This window comes from Musca autumnalis, unplaced genomic scaffold, assembly GCF_047663935.1.
Source record: "Musca autumnalis isolate F117 unplaced genomic scaffold, ASM4766393v1 scaffold_5, whole genome shotgun sequence".
Taxonomy (NCBI): domain Eukaryota; kingdom Metazoa; phylum Arthropoda; class Insecta; order Diptera; family Muscidae; genus Musca; species Musca autumnalis.
Genome location: NW_027412088.1, coordinates 178,213,675 through 178,241,069, shown reverse-complemented (window position 1 = coordinate 178,241,069; position 27,395 = coordinate 178,213,675). Strand labels below are relative to the sequence as shown.

General features: G+C 34.4%; 2 protein-coding genes across 3 annotated transcripts; both read right to left on the bottom strand.

Moving 5' to 3' along the window:
- Positions 1-1,310: 1,310 nt before the first annotated feature.
- Positions 1,311-27,395, bottom strand: LOC141386982 (high mobility group protein D-like). 2 transcript variants are annotated; one of them, XM_073955960.1, is made up of 3 exons: positions 27,254-27,395; positions 2,242-2,449; positions 1,311-2,159 (listed from the first exon to the last, which is right to left on the bottom strand). In XM_073955960.1, exons 2-3 carry the CDS (start codon positions 2,389-2,391, stop codon positions 1,980-1,982), a joined length of 330 nt encoding a protein of 109 aa, XP_073812061.1. In that variant the 5' UTR covers positions 2,392-2,449; positions 27,254-27,395; the 3' UTR covers positions 1,311-1,979. The 2 variants fall into 2 exon arrangements, with proteins under 2 accessions (XP_073812061.1, XP_073812062.1); XM_073955961.1 differs by lacking the exon at positions 27,254-27,395 and adding an exon at positions 5,606-9,863.
- LOC141386981 (high mobility group protein D-like) lies at positions 13,568-27,395 on the bottom strand. The gene is made up of 3 exons (XM_073955959.1): positions 27,254-27,395; positions 14,309-14,579; positions 13,568-14,235 (listed from the first exon to the last, which is right to left on the bottom strand). The coding sequence occupies exons 2-3, from the start codon at positions 14,456-14,458 to the stop codon at positions 14,047-14,049; spliced, it is 339 nt and encodes a 112-aa protein (XP_073812060.1). The 5' UTR covers positions 14,459-14,579; positions 27,254-27,395; the 3' UTR covers positions 13,568-14,046.

Here is a 27,395-nt window from a genome sequence, read left to right as displayed (position 1 = left end):
TGGGATTTCGTCGTCACCAAATAGCCTATTCCTTCAAGCATAGGGCAGTGATATAGTAGATGGTTAATCGTCTCAACCTCCTCCTAATATTCACAGAACCTGCAAAAACTTATAGGGGGTTACATGAACGGCAATTCCGCGTAAATTTTTTCACTTTCTCCCTTAAGTTGCAATGGCGGAAAAACAAAAATCACGGCGAAATTTCATTTATGATAACCCCCATAATGATTGCATCCAAATTGCAGTTGTATATCTAAAGCGATAGTGACTAGATATTACAGACCCTGACAATCTTATCCGTGTTCCCTTCCCAAAAACATGACACAACTGTGGTTTTACACAGCCGTGATATATAAAGAAGTCTCCTTTTTCTCTTCGTAGATGTTCATAGGAATTCATTTTTGTGGTTAGCACTGATGTCCTAGTGTCATGTCCTCCCATAACCTCCTCTAAAAAGAATAATCCAATTTTTTTTTGTATATTTTTTTTAAAGTTTTTTTTATTTTTATTTAATTTATAAATTTTTTGTTTTGTTTTTGTCCTTTTTCTTTTAAGTAGTTTAATTAATTAATACATTACATTTTAAATGACTAAATGAATTTTGTCAAATTTTGTTGTGTTTTGGATTGTGTATTTGTTTATTACTGTTGTTGTAGCTGAGTAGAGATTAAAAAATAAATTTATAATCTTAAAAAAAAAAATATAGAAATGCAATACAAACTTTCGTGGAAAGATATGTCAAATAGTAAAAAAATGAGTCTGGAGAATTAGAAAACCAAACCTTGATATTATAATTGAATGAAACATGAATTGAAAAACTGTTACTTTTTTATAGAATAAAAAATACATTTTGTTTTGGGAAACATTTTTGTAAGGGAATTTTGTTGTAAAAATCATTAAAACAAAAAATGCATGAAGAAAATTACACAAATGTTCGAGTATTTTTTGTTGTTGAAGTTTTTCATTTGTATGGAAATAATTACATGTGTCTGTGTCGTGGTGGTGTTGTTGTTGTATTTTAAATATTTCTTTTAAATAAATGCACAGGTTTTTTGTTTTTGTTTTAACAACAAGAGTTTTACAACTTTTTTGTTTTTTTCTTTTCTTTATTTATTAGTTTTTTCCTATACAAAAAACGTTTTTATATATTTTATTAAAAACAAAGCAGCAGTCTTGTGTTTGTTTTGCGCATCCTTTTCCCTTTTTTGTATTATCCCATTTTTTTTGCTTCCTTGTTTTGTATTTTATTTAAATAAAACAAAATGCAATTTTCCATTTATAGTAAAAAAAATAAAATTGAAAAAAATTAGTTCAGATTTTTTGGGGGGTATATATTTTGTTTTTCTTTTTATCATTTTAAAATTAAAATTAATTTCTTAGATCCAGCAACGTTTGGCTTCTTTAAGAAACACTTGAGCATGTGTGTGTTTTGCCAAAGATAAAACAATTTACATTTAAAAACATTTCAAAAATTATTTTTTTTTTCATTTCAGTTTTGCTGTTGCTGGCGGTTACTTGTTATTTAATTGGTAGTTTTCTAAGAGTACTTTTCTTAAAATTAATCATAATAAAAAGGAGAGATTTTGTTTTTGTTATGGTTTTTCTACATTGTTGTTGTTAAGGAGAATGTAGGCTTTAAACAAAAATTGTATGTTATTAAAAAAAGAAGGAAAATTTGTCATTTTTTTACAATTAACAACAACAAAACTCTTTAAAATATTTACTTTTCATTTAATATTATTTAAAATACAGATGAATTTTATTACACTGCTGTCTGGTGTTGGTGGTTTTAAGAGAGAGTCTGTCATTCACTTTGTATCGCTTACTTTTAAAAATGTAAATATAATTTACTTTTTAATAATGACTTGTTTGTTGTTATTACTACTGCTGCTGCTGCTTATGCTGGTTGTTGTTGCTGCTGTTTTGTTTTTGTGTGTTTTTTTTTTGTTACTTAATAGAAAAAGTTAAAATTACAAAATTTATTCGCTTTCATCCTCTTCCTCAGATTCAGCCTTCTTGCTTCGTTTCGCTGGAGCCTTGCTGGCTTTGCCACGTTTCTTGCCAGCACCGTTCGCCGCTGTTGAGCCACCATTTGCCTCAAATTCACGCATTGCAACTTCATATTCTTCTTTGGCCTTAACGGCTTTGGCTTCCCATTCCTAATAAGAAAATGAAAAAAGGAATTTTGTTAATATTTTATACCAAAACCAAGATTGAGGGTATTTTTTTTTTTGTACTTACAGATTTGTCTTTCATTGAGCGCCAGATTTCACCACCCTTTTTGGCAATTTCTGTCACTTTAATGCCGGGATTTTCACGTTTGATCTGTTCACGGGCAGAGTTCAACCACAAGAAGTAGGCAGAGAGGGGACGTTTTGGTTTATCAGTCATGTTTGTAATGTTGTTTGTTTTTACACAAAAATCTGAGAGAGAAAAAGTTTTGTTTTATCTGCAAGTAAAAAAGGAAAGACATTTTAGGGTTAATTTTAATTTAATTTTATATGAATTATATTATATATTAATAAATAAAATAAAAAGTATATTCTTTTTTATAAAATTCACACATAACAATGTAAAAGTAATATGAAAGCCCCTACTTTGAGCAGAAACAGCTGTTTCGTTTCACAAAGAGAGCGCGAGTGTCAACAGTCCATGCATGGTTGGTTCCACTCGTCATTTTGTTTTTATTTATTTTTTTTTTTTGGCATAAAACAAAACAGTGCGAAAAAAATCAACAAAATGACTTAAACAAAATTACAATGCACAAAAATTAATCTTGTTTTTATATAAATTAAAAAATTAGAAGTTAAAAATATGAACAGTTCTTCTCTGAGTACAAATCAGTAATTCAGATAGGAGAACAAGTGTCAAGTGTTTGGCAAGAGGGCGCCCGTTGCAAAACCAGACAAATAATTACGAAGTATAAAGACAAAATGTCTTAATAAAGAATAATTAGGACATAAAAACTTAATTTCCCATATTAAATTTAATAATTGATAATTAGGACATAAAAACTTACTTTTCCATATTAAATTTAATAATTGTTTTGGTATAAAATAACAAATAATCGAGAAAAAAACGTATTTGCTTCATGAAACATAAACAGCTGTTTACACTACAGAGTCACTTAAAAAAACGACGGCAAATAAAGAAAAAGCAAGTGCTAAAGTTTACATTTTCTTTACATTAAAATTAATTAAAAATTTCAATCAAAATATGTAATTTTTTTATTGAAATGGATGTTTGTTTTTAAATTAAATAAATAAAAAATATGTATTTTTCACATTACTATTAATGAATGTATACGAGAAGAAGCCAACAACAATATGGATCTGTGGGTGTTTTGTTATGTATTACAAGGCGCTAGCTGTGTATAACAGCACCAAATGGAAAAATAGTGTGTATTACACAGAACAACACGTCCCACATTGACAACACTTCTAAAGAAAAGACTTTTAAAAAGAGATTTGTTTCAGAGAAATAATAATAAAGGAAAAAATATAGAAAATTTATTTTATTTAATTCGTTACTTTGAAGAAATAAAAGGCACAAGAAGAAGCAATTAATATTTTGTTTTCCGTTACGTGTTATAAAGAGATCTACATTTAACGGCGTCAAATTACACAAAGCTGTACTTTGTAATGTAGCACGCATCTACAGTTAAAGAAACGTCAAAAATATTAATCATACGTGTTTTTTCTTGATTTGTTCATAAAAAATAACAATCTAAATGAATTGTAATACAAAATTATTTATTTGTTTGATACAGGAGGAGCAAGCAATACTATTTTGTTTGCATTTCCATTGTCAAAAGATTTTGTACAATGGCGCCAAATTACAAAGTGTGTATATAGCAGAAGAGAAAGAGCGCACGTACAGTCAAAGACATTTGTCAAGGGCACATCGAACATAATGAGTTAACCAACCAAATTGATTTATCAAAGTACTGATTAAAATCGTAATTATAGATACATATTAATTAAATTGTTAATAATAAATATTGTGTTTTTGTTTTTCAAAGTAGTACAGTTAGGATCACAATTGCCACTTTATAAAGGGGGAAAAATACCGCCAAAAACCTCTAACAGAAACACTAAAACACTAATTGAGAGAGGGAAGAAAAGTTGATGGAATCTGTCAAACAAATAGGGGTTAATAGATTGATTTTTTACAAAGCAAAGCCATTTACATTTAGACATGTTAAAATACTTTAGAAAAACTAAACATAAAATAATAAACAATTAAAAAACGTGTTATCCACAAACACACCAATTGGAAAACAACATAAAGAGGGTAAATGGAATGAGCGCTTAGCATCAAGAGCAATAGGTATTTATAAGTTGACTTTTATAAGCAAGATTTAGAGACAATTTATATAAAATAAATAACTAATTCGACTGTTTAATTGCATAAAAGATACATATATGAACAAAATTGTTGGAAAATAGACAACAAAACTTTTGTTTACAAAAACCAATCAGGACCAATCAGATAAGGGAAAAAAGGAGAGTAAATGTAGAGAAACTAATTTATAAATTCCAAACTAAATTTATAAAATTTTAATTTACTTGCAGTTTCTGGGACAGAGCAAAAGTTTTTTTTTAATTTGCAAACAATGTGTCAACAAAAAAAAAAACCGCCAAAAATGTTATCTACAAAAAAGCAATGGGGAAGATGATATTGATAGCTGTTGAATAGTGCAACTCTTGGGCTTGCAGTTATACATCAATTCGGCTATAAAATTTATAGCATGAGATAAGAAACACAAAAAAAGCTTTTGTAATGAATGCTGATAATAAGTCCCAATTTACATTAGACGAGTTTACTTGCGGCAATTATCAGATTGATGGAGAGAGAGGTGAGGTATATGGTAACCCTTTGCCTCTCAACACCCTCTCTCACCCACAAACTGACAATTGCCGCAAGTAAACTCGCCTAATGTAAATTGGGACTTAATTTAAGGAAATTAATATAAATTCAACTATTTTTTATGTCAAGGTTTTCTTTGCTATGCGGCGCGGCGCTCATCATAATATAAAAAAAAAAATCAAAGGAAATTAAATAAAATCTTTGAGAGTATACCTAGTCAATAAAAATTTACAAACAAATCTTAAGGTGGCACGTATTTTTAGCAACAAAATTCCTAATTTAACAACAAATAAAAATCACCATCTTTTCTTTTTTAGTTAAATAATGCCAAAATAAAAATGTTGCGCGGGGAGGAGGTATAACAAAATGTTATCTGGCCTTTTAGTATGTATGGAGGAGGAAGCACAGAAAAATTTGGCGCTTTTTTCAATAAAAGCAGTCATCAAGCTTGCTTTGCTTGCTCGTTGCTTTATGGCTTTGTAGACCGCACCACACATACACAACACAATTAATGGGATTTAACGGAAATAATTTTAAACATATTTTTTTTATCAAACTTTTGTTTGGTATACCAAAAAAAAAACGACAAATTTAGTTAAAATGCCTAAAAACTGTACCCCGTTTGAATTTTTTAAAATTATTTTTCTTATTGTTAATTTGTTTTCTTTTCAAAAAAGTATTTGTTAGATTATTTTTATAAAGTTTGGTATTTTCAAGTAGATGGTTACACACTCACGTTTTATATTTAATTTGTACAATAATTTACAAAAATCTTTTGTACTCTTTAAACAATTTCTTCGGCTGATTTATAAAAAATAAATTTTATAATTTTTCTTCACTTTATATTTTTTTTTTTTTTGTTATTTCACAATTTCAACTTTTTGCTAAGCAATAATAAACGTTGTGTTTTGTAGAACTGTTTCCTTGAGATCCTTAACTTCAACTGTACTGTAGAGTAAATTGTTCAACGTTTAGGTGCGAATCATGCAAACTGAACAACTTCAGTAGAGTGGATGGATAGATGGTTGGTTTGGTTTGGCTGGCTGGCCTGGTTGGTTGATTTCGTCGTTGTACGTACGTAGTACACACACAATGTGTGATTTTGCTTGGGCTGGCTGGCTTGTGTATATTATTGTTAGCTCTTGTTGCCCATATACACACAGGGGCCAGCAGGCAGGCAGACAGTCATTCAGCCAGCCAGCAAGCAGCAAACCAAGCCGAAAAAACATACAATGGTGGTTAAAGCAAAGTAATGGATAATGGCTGGTTGACGATGATGATGACGACGACTACGAAGAAGAAACCAACCTCATATACACACGCTGCTTTGCTTGTTGTATTACAAAGAGTAGGTATATAGAGTAGCGAGTAGAGGAGTTAGCATACCCAAATACAAGCAGCCAGCCAGTCAGTACAGGCAACCAGTCAGTCATTCAGTCATATAGTAGATATTTTCAGAGGTTAGCCCGTTGTCTCTACTATAATACTGTGTGTGAACCAAAGCAAGCGAACATAAGAAGAATGAAAAATATAAAAATACAAGGCAGCCATTCTCCATTCAACGAGTTTCTTCACATCAGCATTTTTTGATAACAAAAAAAAAAAAAAAATAATAAAAATAATATGTGTGTGTTGTTTATTTCTTAAGCACACCAAGTAATTTTAGTTCGCATGCTATGAAATTGTTGTTCGTTCGTCACCACCACAATACACGAAGAGGGACGTTAACGTTGGCAGCTGACGTTAATGTTGGCGTTGGCAGAGACATTAACGTCGTCGATGCCTACTGTACTAATATCACACAAAAATACACGGGCAGCCAAAATGGGAATATTTTTATATTCTGTATCGGGGCCTGCTGGTTGGCTTTTTCCCTCCACAAACATATTGTCTTTACTTATTTCCTCTTATCTCAGACAAGGCATTTACAAAAAATTTTTGGTTTTGTCATAAAAAAAAACTTCTTTGCAGTATATGGAAATAATAAGAGCATGTATTACGGCACACAATGTATTGGATAAAAGAGAGATTTATTTTCACCACCCTTGAAATTTCTCTTTAACAAAAAATAAAATCTGTTGTTTTGTCGGCAACTGTAACTTGTCAAACAAAAAGGCAAAAGAAAAATAATAAAGAGTATTTTTTTTAAATTACCGTAGCATTTGCTGCGCTTTAATTGTCAAAGATCATGATCATTACACACAAAGAGAAAGTGTCAATGTGTCAAAGAAAAAGGCGCAAAATTTGTTACTTTTTGTTGTTTTACGACTTTGTAATAAAAAATTACAAATTCTTTGATATAATAAAAATAAAATATTTGTAATAAATTATGTAATATTTTATTTTTTACAACAAATGAGGCCGCAAGGCAAAGGACAACATAAAAAAATAAGAAATATGGTTGTATGACTAGTTCCATTAAAGATCGGCCATACAAAGCAGAAAGTGTCAAGGTGTCGAAGAAAATAGGCGCAAATTTTGTTTATTTTTTACGGCCTTGTAATAAAAGAACTAAGAATTTGTTGATGTAATAAAGATAAAATAATGTAATATTTTATTATTTACAGCAAATTAGTTAGAAAACCCAAGGTCGGCAGCATAAAAATAAAGAAATATGACTTATTCCATTAAAGATCGTTAAACAGGAAGAAATTGTCAAAATGTCACAAGAAAAGCGAGCAATTTTGTTACTTATAAAAGTCTAGTAGCATTTAAAGGTTTTTATTGAAATATTTAAGATAAAATTGAAATAAAATCAAGAAATGGAAACAAAAGATATTAATTGTAAATAATTGTATGCCAACGATTATCATGTGTTTATTTTTGCAAGCAGAAATTTCTCCTGTAAAAACATTCACGTTCTCTCACGAACTGTCATAAAATGTTGATAATAGACAAGATACAGTTAAAACAATACTTGTAACCAGACAGACACACCTATTGCATATGTAATAATAACCTATAAGGAGAAAATAAAGTAACAAAAAAGGCGCAACTTTTGTCACTTTTTTAGAGCCTAGTAATACAAAGAAGCCATTTCTTATCATTTAAAGGTTGATAATGAAGAAACATTAAAGATAATGCAATTGAAAAATATGTACTTTAGGACACAAAATAAACAATAGTGAGTATGAGAGGTTATCCCTAAATAACAACTATCTCTTCTTCTTCCACACTCTTATTACATATCAAAGATCACAATACAAGGAGAAACTGTCAAAAACAGGAGCAATTATTGTCAGTTATTAAAACATATTATGCGAATCGGTAATTGCTTTATCATTCAAGCGTTCACTTGGAGCTATTGGAGGAGCTTATATTACAAGAAACTGACTAGATTTTTACAAATTGTGGAGGTAGATAATGCTGTATGTAGTGGTGTTATTATTATAGAATATTTTAGAAAGCATTTTCAACTAATTGTTGTAGACCCTTGTAAAGCCTTCACAGATGTTAATGTTGGAGCGTATATATGTGTTTCTTAAGACCCATTACAAAGGAAAGGGTGCTTCTTTGGAGCCTTTCCAAAGGAAAGGGTGCTTCTTTGGACCCTTTACAAAGAAAATGGTGTTTCTTGAGACCCTTTACAAAGGAAAGGATGCTTCTTAAGACCCTTTACAAAGGAAAGGGTGCTTCTTAAGACCCTTTACAAAGGAAAGGGTGCTTCTTAAGACCCTTTACAAAGGAAAGGGTGCTTCTTAAGACCCTTTACAAAGGAAAGGGTGCTTCTTAAGACCCTTTACAAAGGAAAGGGTGCTTCTTAAGACCCTTTACAAAGGAAAGGGTGCTTCTTAAGACCCTTTACAAAGGAAAGGGTGCTTCTTAAGACCCTTTACAAAGGAAAGGGTGCTTCTTAAGACCCTTTACAAAGGAAAGGGTGCTTCTTAAGACCCTTTACAAAGGAAAGGGTGCTTCTTAAGACCCTTTACAAAGGAAAGGGTGCTTCTTAAGACCCTTTACAAAGGAAAGGGTGCTTCTTAAGACCCTTTACAAAGGAAAGGGCGCTTCTTAAGACCCTTTACAAAGGAAAGGGTGCTTCTTAAGACCCTTTACAAAGGAAAGGGTGCTTCTTAAGACCCTTTACAAAGGAAAGGGTGCTTCTTAAAACCCTTTACAAAGGAAAGGGTGCTTCTTAAAACCCTTTACAAAGGAAAGGGTGCTTCTTAAGACCCATTACAAAGGAAAGGGTGCTTCTTTGGACCCTTTACAAAGGAAAGGGTGCTTCTTAATGCCCTTTACAAAGCAAAGGTTGCTTCTTAAGACCCTTTACAAAGGAAAGGGTGCTTCTTAAGACCCTTTACAAAGGAAAGGGTGCTTCTTAAGACCCTTTACAAAGGAAAGGGTGCTTCTTAAGACCCTTTACAAAGGAAAGGGTGCTTCTTAAGACCCTTTACAAAGGAAAGGGTGCTTCTTAAGACCCTTTACAAAGGAAAGGGTGCTTCTTTGGACCCTTTACAAAGGAAATTGTGTTTCTTAAGACCCTTTACAAAGAAAAGGGTGCTTCTTAATGCCCTTTACAAAGCAAAGGTTGGTTCTTAAGACCCTTTACAAAGAAAAGGGTGCTTCTTAATGCCCTTTACAAAGCAAAGGTTGGTTCTTAAGACCCTTTACAAAGGAAAGGGTGCTTCTTAAGACCCTTTACAAAGGAAAGGGTGCTTCTTTGGACCCTTTACAAGGAAAAGGTGCTTCTTTGGAGCCTTTACAAAGGAAAGGTTGCTTCTTTGGAAACTTTTTAAAGAAAGGTTGCTTCTTTGGACCCTTTTCAAAGGAAAGGTTGCTTCTTTGGAAACTTTTCAAAGGAAAGGTTGCTTCTTTGGACCCTTTTCAAAGGAAAGAGTACTTCTTTAGACCCTTTACGAAGGAAATGGTGTTTCTTTGTAACCTTTACAAAGGAAAGGGTGCTTCTTTGGAACTAGTCTTCTATGTTGTTCATTCACCGTAGCCATTTCTCATGGCACTTGAGGATCTTAAATCAATCGAAACCGGAGGCTTGTACGTCACAATGAACTATTTATCTATTTTGGGGCAATCGGTGAGAAGGACATTAAAAAGACGTCGAGCTAATTTTGTAGCAACAGTAGGCGAAAATAAAAACAAGTAAAAAAGTATCAGTCGGCTTTGCCGACAGAGATATACATACCCTCAGCCTGTGTATATTGAAACAATTTTCCCCAAAAAACGTATGTATGTATTTAGGTGGTTTTAAAATTTTTGGGCGTTTGAACCGACAAAAATGTTGATTAGGATTAAAGATCAAAAGTTTTGCGGAGGAGATACTAAAAGAAATGGATCGACATTAACCGTTATGGAAGTGGATCTCCAGCCAAAACATATGGTGCCATAGGGGGTTTTTACACTCTTTGGGCTTTTTGTTCAAGAAGAATGGACTTGCACCTAAAAAAAACTTTTACCATCGTAACTGAGGCAGCGAATGCAAGTTGCTTCAACAAAAATCAAAGTGATTCGATATCGGCTCTTAAAGTGAACTTATCCGAAATTTTGTGTGGGAGGTACCGGATGGAGGCGACAAATATAGTCCATATTTGAACCTGATCTATATCTGGTAGATATATTAGGATGTGTAAAGTAAAGACCAATTTGGCCACTCCCTTCAAGAGTTACCGTACGAACAATTTTTCCAAACATTTTTGAACTTTTGTGGGGGAGGTACCTGAAGGAGTGGACCGCTATGGCTTATCTTCAAACATAAACTATGTTTGGACAAAATATTAGCAAGGCCAAAATTTGGGACTGAATCGGCAGATCCGTTCGGGAGTTATCTTGCGCTCCAACCACCTCACATGGTGTCATAGGGTTTTTTTTGCAACTTTCAGGCTATTTTCTCAGGAAGTATGGACTTGCCCCTGATGAAACTTGTACCGTCGTATGGAGGGCATTGAATACAAGTTGCTAAAATAAAAATCAAGGCGATTCGAGAGATGGCCCTAAACTGAACTTATCCGAAATTTTGTGTGAGAGGTACCCCAAGGAGTGGACCGATTGAGTCCATATTGAAACCGTATTTAAGTCTGGTACACATTTTACGATGGGCAAAGTATGGACCAAATCGGTTACTCCGTTCAAGAGTTATGGTACGCACAAATTTTCCGAACATTTTCCAACTTTTGTGGGGGAGGTACCGGAAGGAGTGGACCGATATAGCCCATCTTCGAACTTAAGCTAAGTTTGGGTAAAATATTACGAAAGCCAAAATTTGAACTGAATCGGTTTATCCGTTCGAGAGTTATCGTGCGCTCCAGCCAGCCAGACAGACGGACATTGCTCAATCGACTCCAAATTGTCTAAAACACATTTCGTCCAAACATACTTAGGGTCGAAAACCATTATTTCGATGAGGCACATTTTGCCCGTATGAAAGTGTATATACCCTCGCGTTAGCATAAATGCTGAGGGTATAAAAATGGTAATACCTACGAAAATATCATAAAGAACAATCTTGTAGAGAATTTTCACTGCTACAACACTTTCTTTAATCCCATTTCGATTGGGCTTGCGGTTTCCAAGCAAAGTCGTGAAACCCCTAAAAAAAAGTTCTAAAAATGTTAACTTTGGCCGCGATTTATTTGAAAATCTCTACGGGGATATTTTTGTTTCATTTAAATTTAGTTAAGGCGCACGGTGAATAGTAATGAGCAATGAACGGAAACAAACAAAACGATTCCCGTACCAATCACACAAAGCCACAAACTTTTCAGCTTCTCTGAATCGTTTCATTCTCACAACCAAAACAAAAACACAAACTTTTCAATGTAAAAAGATAGAAACCGTACGATTGCTGAATTGTAACTTCGGCTATGCTTTGCCGAGTTGTTTCATTCACCACCGAAACAAAAAGTATTTTTGGGAAACGTTTCCCGTGCGTATTGTCAATGACACACTCAGACACACGCACATGTGATTGCTTAACAACCCAATAAGTTAGCAGCAGCATACCACAGTGAATTTTATCAACCACCAAACATTTTTGATTTATTCACATGTGTTTAGTACTATTTCGTTTTCTGTCTGCTCTTGTGGAGTTGAATACTTTTCGCTTTTCGTTTTGTTTGGACTCACGAATGTAAACAAAACAGAACTAAACAGCGAGCTCGGCCAACGTGGGTTATGTTTCGTTTTGTATTGTTCCTATTGAAAATACGAAACGAAGCGATTGGAAATGTTATTTAAAGTATATTTACGTACGCTGGTAATGAGACAACCTTAATTAAGAAACATTGACAGTAATGCCAATTTAGAGATTTTTTAGAAAGTAAAAAATGCTTTCTAGAATAACCTCTGAATTGGAATCAAATTTTATTTTATTGCAATAAAATACCTTTTAAAAAATATTTTCAAATCCCAATTATTTGCTTATTTTATTTATATGTATTATTTTGTTTATTTTATTTTTTATTTTATTTATTTATTATTTATTGTATTTATTATTTATTGTATTTATTAATTAGTTACTTATTATTCATTTTATTTTGTTTATTATTTAAATATTTTATTTTTATTATTTAAATATTTTATTTTTATTATTTAAATATTTTATTTATTAATTTTTTATTTTTATTCATTTATTTCATTTTTTCTATTTAATCAATTTTATTTATTTATTGTATATATATTTATTATATACTTTATTCACTTATATTATTTCTTATTTTTTTTTTATTGTATAAATACCCAGCAAACCAAATGCCGGATGTCCGACATGTTTGAACAATTTCGGAAGCAAAATCGTTTAGATTTCGCTCCGATTTCTAAACGATTTTTCGGAGGGGAAATTGTTCAGATTTTGTACCGATTTCGTTTCGATATCGGAGCGAATGTCGGAATTAAATTTCCCTTCCGAATTTCCCAAGGATATTCTTCAGATTTCGTTCAGAAATCGATCCGATTTCGCTGACATTTCGTTCCGAAATTATGTCAAGCACTTCATACAACTTTCGTTAAGATATCGTTACGATTTAGGATCCGACATCGGACGAAGCGTCCGAATTTTGTTCCGATTTCGTTACGATGACGGAACGATTGGTTTGCGGGGTACTTTATTTCTTATTTTTTCTTTATTATTTCTATATTTTTATTTATTTTATATATTTTTTATTTTATATATTTTTTTATTTATTTTATATATTTTTATTTTATTTATTATTTTATTTTTATTTTTTTATATTTTTATATTTTATTCATATATTTTATTTTATCTATTTTTTTTATTTAATTTTTATTTATTATTATTCATTTTAGTTGTTATTTATTTTATTATATTTATTTTATTTTATCAATTTAATCTATTTTATTTATTACATATTTATTTTATTTTTACGGACAGTATATATTCTTCGTAAAGGTCCATACTTCCCGAGAAATGGACCACCCTGAAATGTCCCAAAATATTTGTGGTCTCTATCACTAGGTATACAGCCTTATTCTGAACGTAAACTCCCCGTGAGTTTTTTATCACTGTCGTTTCTACTTAAAGCGGGAAAAGCGTGAGAAAACTCACGAGAAATTTATGTTCAAAATAATGCTGATGTTATTCTCCATACATCCTTAGATAATGGCTCCAAAGTTTAAAAAAAGTTTTGAGTCGTTTCTTGGTGTCGTGGTTTCCTTCCTTTTAACACCAAGAAGTAGCGCATTGAGCTCAACTCTTGAAAATATCCCAACCAAACAAAAGAAGCAACAATTTGTGTTTTAAGATTAAAATTTTGTTTAAATATTTATTTTCTTTTTTTTTTCATTTATATTAAAAAAAATCAAGTTTTACACGTTTTGTACAATAAGCTGCAGCAAAGATTAGCCATAACCATTCGAAAGGCGAAGATCCACAATTAAAATCACAAGATTGGCGCATGTTATTTGTGTCCGGTTGAGGGGAGGAATGGAGCATAATTTGGAGCGAACAGCATCAGTTTTAGATCATGCACGGTTTATGGTTTAATCTCCTGCACATTTGAATACAGTTGAAGTTGTTTGGTGGCGCGTCGGCGGCGGCGGGTACACATTGGCTTTCTTTATCTAATATAATTTTTTCCTTTAACAAATAACAATTACACCCTAGTAACCGGGAAGGGTCTAGAGAGACATTGTTTATTTATTTATCTTTTGTTTAACTTAAAACTTATTAGAATAAAACTTATTTAAAGAAGGTGGATGGGTGGGTTTCTAATCACTTGCATCATCATCATCATCCTCATCGTCGGATTCGGCTTTTTTGCTCTTTTTCGCTGGTTTTTTACCAGCTTTGCCGCGTTTTTTGCCACCACCATTCGCCGTGCTGCCACCACCAGCTTCAAAATCTTTAACAGCTTCCTCGTAGTTTTCTTTGGCTTGGGCAGCCTTGGCTTCCCATTCCTGTAAAACAGAAAAGCAGGATGGGAAAATTAAAAATTTGTTGGTGATGAAAGAATTTTTAAGGGAAACTTACCGATTTGTCCTTCATGGCACGCCATAATTCACCGCCTTTCTTGGCAATTTCAGTTACTTTGATACCGGGATTATCTTTTTTGATTTGTTCACGGGCTGAACTCAACCAGATCATATAGGCGGATAGAGGACGCTTTGGTTTATCACCCATTTTGTGTGGAGGTTTTGTTGTGTTGTAGGGGAGAAGAGTAGGAGGAAAGTGTATGGATGTGGTGGTGTGGTGTTGGTGAAAAGGTTTAGGATACCCAAGAAATTTTTGGCTTTGAAATTAGCTGGAAAAAAAAAAGAATGGAAAGGATGATGGTTAGAGGATGGAAGATGATGATGATGGATGTGGATGAGTTGTTGGAGGTAATGATGTGATATTTTGATGGGGAACTACTAAACTCTTTGTAAAATATTTCTACACTGTTTTCAAAATAATCTACACAATTAAGATATGCCAATAGAGAATTTTTTTGGAAATTTGTTTAAAATTCCCCACTGAATTTTATTAGGGTGTTCCACTCTGGAAAGGGTGGTTCAAGATTTATTTTTACACTTGAAATCTATACGAAAATCTTGAAAATCTATACGAATAAAATATTTCAATAGAGAATTATTGAGATTTATTTTATTAGGGTGGCACGATTTTCGGATTTAATTTTAAAATTTTTAATTTAATTTTTTTTTTTAATTTTCAAATAGTTTAATTGAAAATTTAATAATTTTCAAACCCCCTTTAAAAAACAGTTATTTGTTTAAAATCTTATTAAATATGTTTTTGGACTCACTTTTTCAAAGTTGTATTTTTTTCTTCAGCGTTAAAGAACGCACAAACTTTCAAACAATTTCAATTTGTTAACAATTCCAATACTGTTTTGAAAATTTTGCTAAGCAAAATTTTGTTTCTTTCTAAATTTGTTATTTTTTATTAGAACTGTCTCCTTGAGATCCTCAACTTCAACTGTATGCTAGAGTAGCTGGCTGAGAGTTTAGGTGTGAGTCTGCCAAAGCGTAAATTTTCCTCCTAGGTAGAGAAGAGGAAGTATGTAGTATACAATATACACAACAAACATGGTGGACAAATGTATGAAAATAATTAGTTGCCTGCTGTAGCAACTAAAGGGCCTTTGCTAGTAGGTAATAAAAAAGGAACAAAACTCTGTGGTGGTGGTGCAAAAGGAATCGTCAGCAAATACATAGGAGATGGTGATGTGTTGTGTGTTATACACAGGCATTGAATTTTACAGGAAAACAGAACAAGGCACACACAAACCGAAAAATCCCCTTAAAAACAGCAGATGCTATGTATGATACTGGCTATGCCTTGCTTGCCTGCTGCCTGGGATTGTTGCCTTAGCTTAAGTAGCAATTTTGTATAATATTTTGTATGCAGCAGCAATATTACCACCAATGGATGGATTTGTATGGATGGATGTTTGGATATTTGAACAACCAAACAACAAACCATGGCTGCTTGGCTTGCTTGTTGTGTGTATTGAAGGCAAACCAACCTTCAAGAGCCATTTAATGCCGCCGCCACCGCCATTAAGACAAGCAGAGTTAGTTGTTCAGCCAGCCAGCTAACTAACCAACAGACGACCAGCCATTTGTAGGTACAACATAAAGAAGTGAAAGAAAAGAGCGCCATAATAATGCGCCGACGAGTACAGCAGGGAATTTTCAATATGAGGTTGTTTGGTTTGGTTTTCTGTTTTACAAAGTACAGCACCAACCAAGCAAGTCACGGTGATGATGAAATGCCATAGCAGCCAGAGCAAAGGTGTACCAAAAACCAACATAAAATTCACAACAGAAAATAAGAGCAACGAGAATGTTTGAAAAGAGTATTGTTTTCATTTGACATGAGAAGTGAGTGTACGTACCATGAAAACATTGTCAGTGATGCCAATTTAGAGGGTTTTAAATAATTAAATCCCTGGTAAGTATTGTTTGCATTTGACATGAGAAGTGAGTGTACGTACCATGAAAACATTGTCAGTGATGCCAATTTAGAGGATTTTAATGGGGAGGTCTTGCAATAAAATCCCTTGTAAAATGTTTTAAAATGTTAAATTAACAAATATACAAAGTATTTTAGATAATTTCAAGAGATTTTGGCTTTTAGTCATTATCATTGCCACCGAAATTTGTTTTCCCAGACAAGAGTAATGAGTGTACCACTATGAAAATTAAAATGCTGTGAAAATTCCATCCGCGATTTGCCCTTAACAATAGGTTAAGGAAAATAATTTTCAGTTTTTGGACGGGTTGTGGTATCTGATGAAAAACCCCTGCATATTCGACTCAGATTTTCAACCGTGCCAAAACGAATCCCATTGTGTTTTTCTTTACAGAAAAGTCAGTTTTGTTTGTGAATGCAGGGGACCACAAGGACAAAAAGCTGTTAAATATTCAAATCAATCCGGGGGGAAAAGATTTGAAAGTCAAATTTTGGCCTTTTTACGGGGTGGTATCAAAAAGAGTTCCCCCATAATTCGGCTGACGTATCCAACAAAGGATAATGCGAATTAAAACGAATATACCATTGTTTTTATTTAAAAAAAAGTAATTTTGGTGGGTGAATGTAGGATTTTTGGAAATTGTCTGTACCAATTATTTCGGAAAGCAAAAACTATATCACTGCAAAAGGTGCTACAAGGACACGAGGGTAGGTAAGGGGCTACAAGGACACGAGGGTAGGTAAGGGGCTACAAGGACACGAGGGTAGGCCTTAAACTACACATATTTGGTCTGTTCCTTTACTTTTGAAAATGGTAAAACCGGCAAAAGTGGTAAAAGTTATATTATAAACTGCTCCCACATGAATTGTATGGTGTCTGAAGTAAAGGAACGCTTTTCGAGTAGAAAATGGTAAAACTTGAAGATTCTTGCACGTAAAGGAACAGAGCTATTGTTAACTTTAGTGCTGTGGGGGGAAGTGTCCGAAAGAGCAGACCTAAATATTCTACAGAAGGATCTCATTTCGTCTTACTTTATGTTGAAAATAAACATTTAGCTTCACTATTTTTGGAGGTATAGACCGGTAGGTCTAGGTGAGGGGCTACAAGGATACGAGGGTAGGCCTTAAACTACATACATATATTGTTAACTTTAGTGCTGTGGGGGAAGTGTCTGAAAGATTGGACCTAAATATACTACAGAAGAATCTCATTATACCCTCAGCATTTATGCTAACGAGGGTATATAAACTTTTATACGGGCAAAATGTGCCTCATCGAAATAATGGTTTTAGACCCCAAGTATGTTTGGACGAAATGTGTTTCAGACAATTTGGAGTCGATTGAGCAATGTCCGTCCGTCCGTCTGTCTGTCTGGCTGGAGCGCACGATAACTCTCGAACGGATGAACCGATTCGGTTCAAATTTTGGCTCTCGTAATATTTTGTCCAAACTTAGTTTAAGTTCGAAGATGGGCTATTATCGGTCCACTCCTTCCGGTACCTCCCCCACAAAACTTCGAAAATGTTCGGGAAATTTGTGCGCATTATAACTCTTGCAGGGAATAACCGATTTGGTCCATACTTTGACCATCGTAAAATGTGTACCAAACTTAGATAATGTATCAATATAGACTCAATCGGCCCACTCCTTCAGGTACCTCCCACACAAAATTTCGGAAAAGTTTAGTTTAGGACCTGCTCTCGAATCGCTTTGGTTTTTGTTGCAACAACTTGTATTCACTTCCCCTCATACGACGGTACAAGTTTCACCAGGGGCAAGTCCATACTTCATGAGAAAATGGCCGGAAAGGTGCAAAAGAAACCCCTATGACACCGTGTGAGGTGGTTGGAGCGCAATATAACTCTAGAACGGATCTGCCGATTCGGTCCACAATTTGGCTTTAGTAATATTTTGTCCAAACATAGTTTAAGTTTGAAGATAAGCCATATCGGTCCACTCCTTCAGGTACCTCCCCCACAAAAGGTAAAAAATTTTCGGAAAATTTGTTCATATGGTAACTCTTGAAGGGAGTGGCCGAATTGGTCCATACTTTACACATTCTCATAATATCTATCAGATATAGATCTGGTTCGAATATGGACTATATTTGTTCACTCCATCCGGTACCTCCCACACAAAATTTCGGATAAGTTCACTTTAAGACCTGCTATCGAATCACTTTGATTTTTGTTGAAGAAACTTTCGTTCGCTGCCTCAATTACGATGGTAAACGTTTTATCAGAGGCAAGTCCATACTACTTGAGCAAACATCCCGAAGGGTGTAAAGGCCCCCCCTATGGCACCATATGTAGTGGCTGGAAATCCACTTCCATAATGGTCAATGTAGATCAATTCCTTTTATTATCTCCTCCGCAAAACTTTTGATCTCTTCTAATCCTAATGAACATTTTTGTCGGTTCAAATTCCCAAAATTTTTAAAAACCCCTAAATACATACGTTTTTTGGGAAAAATTATTTCAGTATATACAGGCTGAGAGTATATCTCTGTCAGCAAAGCCGACTGACACTTTTTTACTTTTTTTTCTTATCACTTCCGATTGTTAATATGATATATTTCTTGGTAAGGGAAGCCTTCAAAGTTTTGAAAATTTGTTAAAAGACCAGTTTAAGAATAAGAACTCCATTACATAGGGTGTGTGACCTACTCAAATACTGATCACAACAAGTGGTCTGTTCCAGAACTGCAAGAATCTACTAATTTTTACTATTTTTTCCGATAACATAAAGGGAAAAATGTTATCGTAGTAAAAAATAGTAGCTTCTTGCAGGTTCTGGAGCAGACCAAAGATATATCAAAGAGAAGCCAAATCAATTGTAGTTTAGGGACGTCAATAGAATCGAATAGTCTCAAGAGGAGATATGGGATTTTAAAGATAATTGTAGTATAGGGATGGTTTGGAGTACTGATCAAAGCAATATAAGTTTTGTGTGGAGGAATTCCATAAATTTATCCCTCGAAAAATGTCCCTTTAATGTGAAAATATTAGACCCAACTGCAAAAACGCCAATTTAAAACATTTTTCCTAGAATTTATATAAAATATGCGTTGGCAACACCGTTTTCTCAACGAATTTTTGTATTGTAAACAAATTCTCTTGAAAAATAAACATAAAACAAGTGTACAAAGCATCTCTTAAAATGGTTTCTCACTGCAGTTGACATATGGATACACACTGTACGCAGTACAGTAGTGTTATATAGAAGAAGAAGAAACCCAGGATATGATAATAACTACATACGAAATATCCTTGGAATGTAATGTTATAGAAACAAAGATAAATTTCCAAAAATAAAACAAAAATTAAATAATTTTACAGCGATGTGTTTTTTTTTTTCTCTTCTTTTCTCTTTAAAAATAAGAGCAAATCTGGTTTTAACTGTATCCCCTCTCATTCTATTTGACAAATGGCAAATAAAGTGCACGAGAAGTTAACCAAATCCAGGCCCCATAACACACTCTAAAAAGGCAAAAAGAATCACCATTTAATAAATTGGAACAAGAATTTCAAAAACAAAACAAAATTGTAACAAAAACATTAAAACTCCTCCAATGAAGAACAAAATACGAATTGGAAATTAAAATGTATTGCCACATTTTTTGGTATACATTTGCGCATGTATTCTCTTACAAAGATAAAGAGTATACTACACAATCTCTCAACTGTACAATGGCATAGAAAGAAATTTGACAATTGGTGGTAGAGCGCAAAAATGCCACAAAATCCAGGAGGACCCATAGAAGATTTAATGAAAAGAAAAATCATCTTCATTTGTATGAATTGCAAGAGTAGAAGAGAAGAATTTTAAAAACAAAACAAAATGGAAACAAAAACATTAAAACTCCAATGGATGGTGGATGGCCTGTTGGCAATTTTTGTCATATGAGACGGATGTTGCATGCAGCCAGCCAAGCAAACCAACCGTTTAAAATTTCAATTGCAGTGCATTTTTGTTTTGAAGAACAAACATTTTCCCGCCAAAACGCAGACTTTCCTTGGTTGGGTCGATTGGCTCTTTTTTTGTATGAAGATTTATTCTGCCTGCCTATGTGAAAAACCATTACCACCACATGCCGTCGTTGATTTCACATTTCCGTTAAATTATGTGGTTTTCTACCTACCTACCTATTCCCTCTCTTTTGTGTTTGTTTTGCGCAATTTTGTAGTACAGCTGATGATGATTATTTTAAAATGGAAATTTCAAAGCTGGCTACATTTCTTTGCCGTGGCGGGTTTAAAGAATCTATGGATCACAACAAAACCGATAAATACAATTTCACAAAAAACAAGGGACAGTTGGTTAAATCTGCTTCTAGGTAAAACAACCAACAACAATGCGAACCAAACAATGGAAATTCAATGTCATGCCCAAATTTAAGGAATTTGAAAAGAAAGGAAATATGTATTTAGGTAGAGGGACAAAAATAACCGTTATATTGCAGAGATTATAGAGAGATGACTTTAGAAATGTAAACAGTTATAATGATGGAGTAAAATTCGGAGGAAGAAATTAGTGTTCATTGTGATATAAGATAAGGGAAGATATTTAGGTGATCGAGAATCATTTCCCCCCCAATATTGTTAATAAGGAGTAGGTCGGTCGTTATGTTTAGAAATAGGGAATAATATTATACAAAAACTTTTGTACAGCTCTTCAAATCTATAAAGAAACAAGTAAAAAAGTATCAGACAGAGATATACCCTCATCAGCCTATGGGAATTGAAACTTTCATCTACGGTTAGATCGAATGTAATTATGGTATTTTCATTATTTTGTGGCCTTTCTTGGACATTTGTATTAGGATTAAAGTTCAAAAGTGTTGCAGAGGAGATACTTAAAGGAATGGACCGACATAGTCCATTATGAAAAGTGGATCTTATTTTGGGATATATCGCCCATTAGCCATTTCAGTGGGTCCATCGTATAACTTATGGACCAGTATGCCAGCATGCATGGACTTGTCCACGTAAAACAAAATACCGTTGTAAGCAGGGCAACAACGAACAGCATCGGCATACAATTCCAAAGGATCTTCTAACAGACCTTAAACTGCACTTAAACACAAATGTTGAACTTTTGTGGAGGAGGTGGTTCCCTAATGTACCTCCATTTTAGAAGTTAAACTAAAAATTGGACAAAATATTAGGAGATCCAGAGTTTGGAGCAAATTTGTTCAAGAAATATCGTTACATTTTTGAAATATTCGGGGGAACTAGCGGAAGTTGTAAGCCGGTATTGCCTATCTTCCTTCGAATTGAAAGTATGACAAAATATCAGGAGGCCAAATTTTGGACCAAATCGTTTAGTTCGAGAGTTATCCAGCCACTACATATGGTGCCGCCATAGGGGTTTTTCACACCTTTCAGGCTGTTTTCTCAAGAAGTATGGACTTGCCCCTGAAAAAACTTTTACCGTCGTAATTGAGACAGCGAATGCAAGTTGCTTCAAAAAAATCAAAGTGATTCGTGAGCAGTTCTTAAAGTGAACTTATCCGAAATTTAGTGTGATAGGTACCCGAAGGAGTGGACAAACATAATCTATATATTTGACGAACCTGATATATATCTGGTAGACATATTAGGATGTGTAAAGAATGGACTAAATCGGTCACTCCCTTCAAGAGTTATCGTGCGAACAATTTTTCCGAACATTTTTGAACTTTTGTGGGGGGAGGTACCTGAAGGAGTGGACCGTTATGGCTTATGATGGAACTTAAACTATGTTTGGACAAAATATTACGAAGGCCAAATTTTGTACCAAATCGGTTGATCCGTTCGAGAGTTGTCTTGCGCTCCAACCACGGAAGTTTTTGCATCTTTCAGTCTATTTTCTCAGGAAGTATGGACTTGCCCTTAATGAGACATGTACCGTGGTAAGCGGGGCAGTGAATACAAGTTGCTACAACAAAAATCAAAGAGATTCGAGAACAGGTCCTAAACTGAACTTTTCCGAACTTTTGTGGGGGAGGTTACCGGAAGGAGTGGACCGATTGAGTCCATACTAAAACCTCATATAAGTCTGGTAGAATGGACTAAATCGGTGCAAAGAATGGACTAAATCGGTCACTCCCTTCAAGAGTTATCGTGCGAACAATTTTTCCGAACATTTTTGAACTTTTATGGGGGGGAGGTACCTGAAGGAGTGGACCGATATGGCTTATGATGGAACTTGAACTATGTTTGGACAAAAGATTACGAAGGCCAAATTTTGGACCAAATCGGTTGATCCGTTCGAGAGTTATCGTGCGCTCCAACCACTACACCACGGGGGTTTTTGCATCTTTCAGGCTATTTTCTCAGGCAGTATGAACTTGCCCTTAATGAGACATGTACCGTGGTGAGCGGGGCAGTGAATACAAGTTGCTACAACAAAAATCAAAGAGATTCGAGAACAGGTTCTAAAGTGAACTTTTCTGAAATTTTGTGTGGGAGGTACCCCAAGGAGTGGAGGAGGTCGATTCAATTACTTTTGTAGTCCATACAATTGTATACTTTTACAATTTTTTATCGCAGCTAAGGGTATGGATTTGGAGTGGTGTGACCAAAAGGATGTTCCTTTTTTATGTAGAAAGTCCCTGATTTTTCGACATCCTTGCTTTAAAGCTGTGAATGTTGTAGTTAAGGGACCCGCACTCCAGGCCGTGACATTTAAGGAACAGATGAGTTATTATGAATTTATATAGGTATAAAATATTTTGATAGGAGTTTTGAATTGGGAACAGGTGAGTTCTCTAAGGACAAAGTAAATTTTTTAAAAAGTTGGAGGGGGATAGTTATTTAGGTAAAAAAAAATTATTCCCCAAGGAACAAGGTACGTAGTGACATATAAAATTGGAAAAAATATGTTGATGTGTATTTGGGATGAGGAAAAAATAAAATAATTATTGAAAATTATTTTGATTGGACTTACCTTGAGACAAAAAGTCGTTTACAACAACAATCGGGAACATTTCATTTGTACACTGCTTTTCACATTACAATTACACGGGGTTACACACACTTTGATAAAAACGTATTTTTTATATATTTATATAAATATATATGGAATAATAATGAATTGTGTAATGTATAGTGTAATGGAAGGAGGGGGTAATGAATAGTGTAATGTGAAGGTTGTGTGATGGAAAGGTCATGAAAATGTGAGAAATTTAGGTGGTTGGGAATGAGAAAAGAAGTTGTAAAAAATGTGTGGGTGGTGTGGAGTTTGAAGAATGATTAAATCGCGTCTGATGAAGGGCAATGTGAAATGTGTAATCAATATATACTTAAAGATAATTGCAAAAGTTAAATTTAATTGGGCGCATTTATGTCAAACATAGGTTCAATACAAATTTCTTCTCTACAATGAATAATTTCCTATTTATAAAACAAAATAAGTAAAATGCAGTAAGGAAGGTATCGGCAAGTCGGGCGGCGCCGACTATATGATACTCTACACTCACCACGATTTCAATGTAATTTGACGAAATTATTTCTTTCAAAGTTTTTTCACTCTCTGATTTAAATTGCAACTGTTGAGAGACAAAACTCACGGGGAGTTTACATTAATGACCAAGCTCTATATGGTTGGACGCCAGAAGTACATGGAATTCTGGGACAAAAATCGAAGCATCGTAGAGTGAAACAGGAAGTTTACAAAGGTGTGGTGATAGTGAGGAATTATTAAAGCTCTACCTCTCTTAAATTCCACTCCTATTTGACAGATCTTATCACCTTTTTCCACACGAGGAATATGCAGATATCCGCTACTAAATCTACGGCCACTCTGTTCAGCACAAGGACTGCGGAGATGAGCACAGAGTTGAATGTCCCGGTCTATGGAAACAAAATTTCGACAATTAGCTGCCCAAGAAACTTGGTGATTTTTTACGTACGAAAACCAATGTTTCAGCGGTTGACATCCCAACTGTTACGAGGTAAAAATCGCGTCAGATCTATGGTCTGTAGCGATTTTTACCTCGTAACAATTGACAACCCTGCTTTCGTTGCAGTACTTCCTTGGGTGTTTCCGTGGGAGCGATCCTAATCAACATATGGTGGATAGAACAAGAACACATACAAATTTGTTGAGATGTATCTTCAAATTGCCCCACGAATTTGCGAATTTGCATTCTTAGAAGGAGGACTTCTCCATCAGAAGCAAGATGAGAGGTACATGAGAGAATTCGAAAGAACTTTTCCGCATGTACCTCATCGCAAGCTGCAGGTGGATATGATCTTCTTCCCAGACCATGTTGCCTCACTCAAGCAACGAGGTGGAATTAAATGTTGATCCAAAGCCAAACCAAACCAAAAAGAAATGGAAAAGGCCAAAGAACCTACACCAAAACCAAACGAGATCCGTAAAGGAGATCACTTGACGATGATCCAATGGGAAAAGCAATGGAAAAACGATTTTATGAACTTCCATAGCAAAAACTGTGGAAACGTGTTCGCTCTTTCGAAAGCCCTCAACCTTCATCACCCAGTTTATCGGGAACAGTCAAGCCAACGATCTCCTGATGATGATGATGATAACAAACCTATGATTGGTGTCCATGCTGCTACAACAACAACAACAGCGACCTCCTATACAGATGTCCTTGACCAGAGGGCCAAGGAGAATAAGCTCAGTACTGAGAAGGTAATTTCTTCGGGAAAATCGACCTCCATGGCACATAGGACAAGGGACGGAACAAGTGTCGTTTAGGGGCACCTCTCGGATAGGTCCGAAATTTTTACCATAGGTAGCCCTTGGGACCCTGATTCCAACGATATACTGTAAAAATTTCTGCCCGATCCGAGAGGTGCCCCTAAACAACCTAAAGGTGTGAAAGTACGAAATTTCCGAAACGTCAAGACCCATATCTCGGGAAGTATGGACTTCCCCCCGGAAAATTATATATCGTTGTATTCAGGATGCCAAGGGCTATCTACTGTAAAAATTTCAGCCCGATCCGAGAGGTGCCCCTAAACGACATTTAAGCCCAAGGGACTCCACAAGTTTTGGGACTCTACTTGAAAATTATCTCTAACAAGTAGGGTTTAGAGTGCTTGTCATAACGACATAAATTTTGTTCGGGGAACGTGGGAAGATATAAAATGAGAGTCTTGAAATTTTCGTTGTTAAACTTGAGTTTAGGACTTAACTGCACTTTTGTGCGGGAGGTGTAGTCCTAAACCATATCTCGGAAAATATTGGCTTCCGTTAGAAAATAAAAAACTGTCATGTCAATAATATACTGTCATGATCACAGTGACTAACCGCTACTCAAATTTCAATACTATCCAAGAAGTGGATTTAAAGTGGATTTAAACCAAGAAAAATGTTGAACTTCTGTAGATGAGGTACCTGAAGAATTGGACCGATGGATAGTAGCCCCCATGTTCTAACTTTGATCTACGTTTGGGAGTCACGCCTTTCATGTCTACCAGTCATTTTATTTGTTCGCCGTAGATGTTATTTAACCATTTCTGGTTCTTATTTCAGCTGTTATGAACATGCTCCCGAAAAAATTATATCGTTGTAATCAGTACCAGAAGGAGGACTACCTTCAGTGAAAATTTCAAAACAATCCTCGAGCAGCTCTAAAACTTTACTAGATCTAAAAGTTTGAATTTTTACGACGAAAGTACCCGAAGAGACCTTCTTAAAACTTAATTTAAGTTTGAAAGAAAACTAACGCTGTCCATGGTTGGACAAATGTAATCCGCTACTACCTGGAAAAGCATGGACTTGCTCATTACAAAAATTATAATCTTTGTAATCAGCACCAAAAGGACTATCTTTGGTAAAGATTTCAAAACGATCCTCAAACAGTACTTAAACTGCACTTAAGCGAATAGTTTGAAATGTTGCGGTGGTGGTACTTTCGAAGATTTGTCCGATATAGATCTTCTTCTTGGAACTTGATTAAAGTTTGAAACAAATATGTTGAGAAACAAAAGTTGATAACAAACTTCCTTCCAGAGTTATTGGAGGTGATTGTTCTGTTGTTATTCTCATCAAGGGCACGTGTGCCCCTTTGCTTGGAGTTTGAGCGGTATCACCACTAAATTTAATGAAAGTAATGGTATCAAGTTTATATACAAGTCACGTCAATTTACTTGAATTAATGTAAAATTATTTCCATTTCCTTGACAAATAACAACTCCCAGCTCTGTGTTTTTATTTTGTAATACACACGACACAAACATTCGTTATGACTGCATTTGAAATTGCAAACCGATTTCTCTCCCACTAAGAAAAAAAAAAAAAACAAAAACAGTTACTCTTTTGTTTCAAGGAGCCTCGTACTCTCTCTTAAAGAGCATTAAGAGCTGGCAAATCAACAAAGGGGAAGAAAAATGGCGCCAAAATTTCCAAAAGAAATTCACAATTAAGAGAAAATATGCTGAGCAAGTGCGCTCTTCTTCTGAGAAAAATCAAATAAATGGGAACACAAAAACCGTTGAAAGCAAGCCACCAAATTTCTGCTTGAAGGTAATTGGGGAAAACAAAAAAAAAACATAAGCCGGCGTTTTTCCAGTTAATGTTTAACGATTAAGAAAACGAATTTTATATTATATACTTAATACTTTATACAAATTGCAAAAAGTATTAAGCGTGTTGTATTTTTTTATCTTTTTTCATATAAACCGGTTAGGTTAAATCGACAGCAAAGGCAGAAAATCAATATGGCTGGCTGGCGGCTTTTGCAAAGCACTTTTTTCAGACACCACAACGAGAAACAAAATGAAATGATGATGAGGGGTAAATGACACTTTGTGCAAAAAAAGTCTCAATTTTAATCAAAAATTAGTATAGAGAAAATAAAATAGAATTCTTAAAATTATTCATATTTGATTGCATTTTTTCATCTTCCAATTGGAAATCCAGCCATTGAGGCTGTTGAAACAAAATTCCAATTGCTATCTAAACGATAATGGGGGAACGCGTGCCGAAAATTGCTTGTGTGAAAAACGAGCGACTCTGGCCGTCATGAATTGCATTTTTCTTACCTGAATTTTGTACAGCAACCTTGCCCGTAGAATTTCTAAAGTATTTTTAGAATATCCTTTCCACAAATTAGATCCTTTCTACACAAAAAACACAACTAGTTTCTTTATTGCGAAACCCGAAAAACACACCAAACAAATCGAA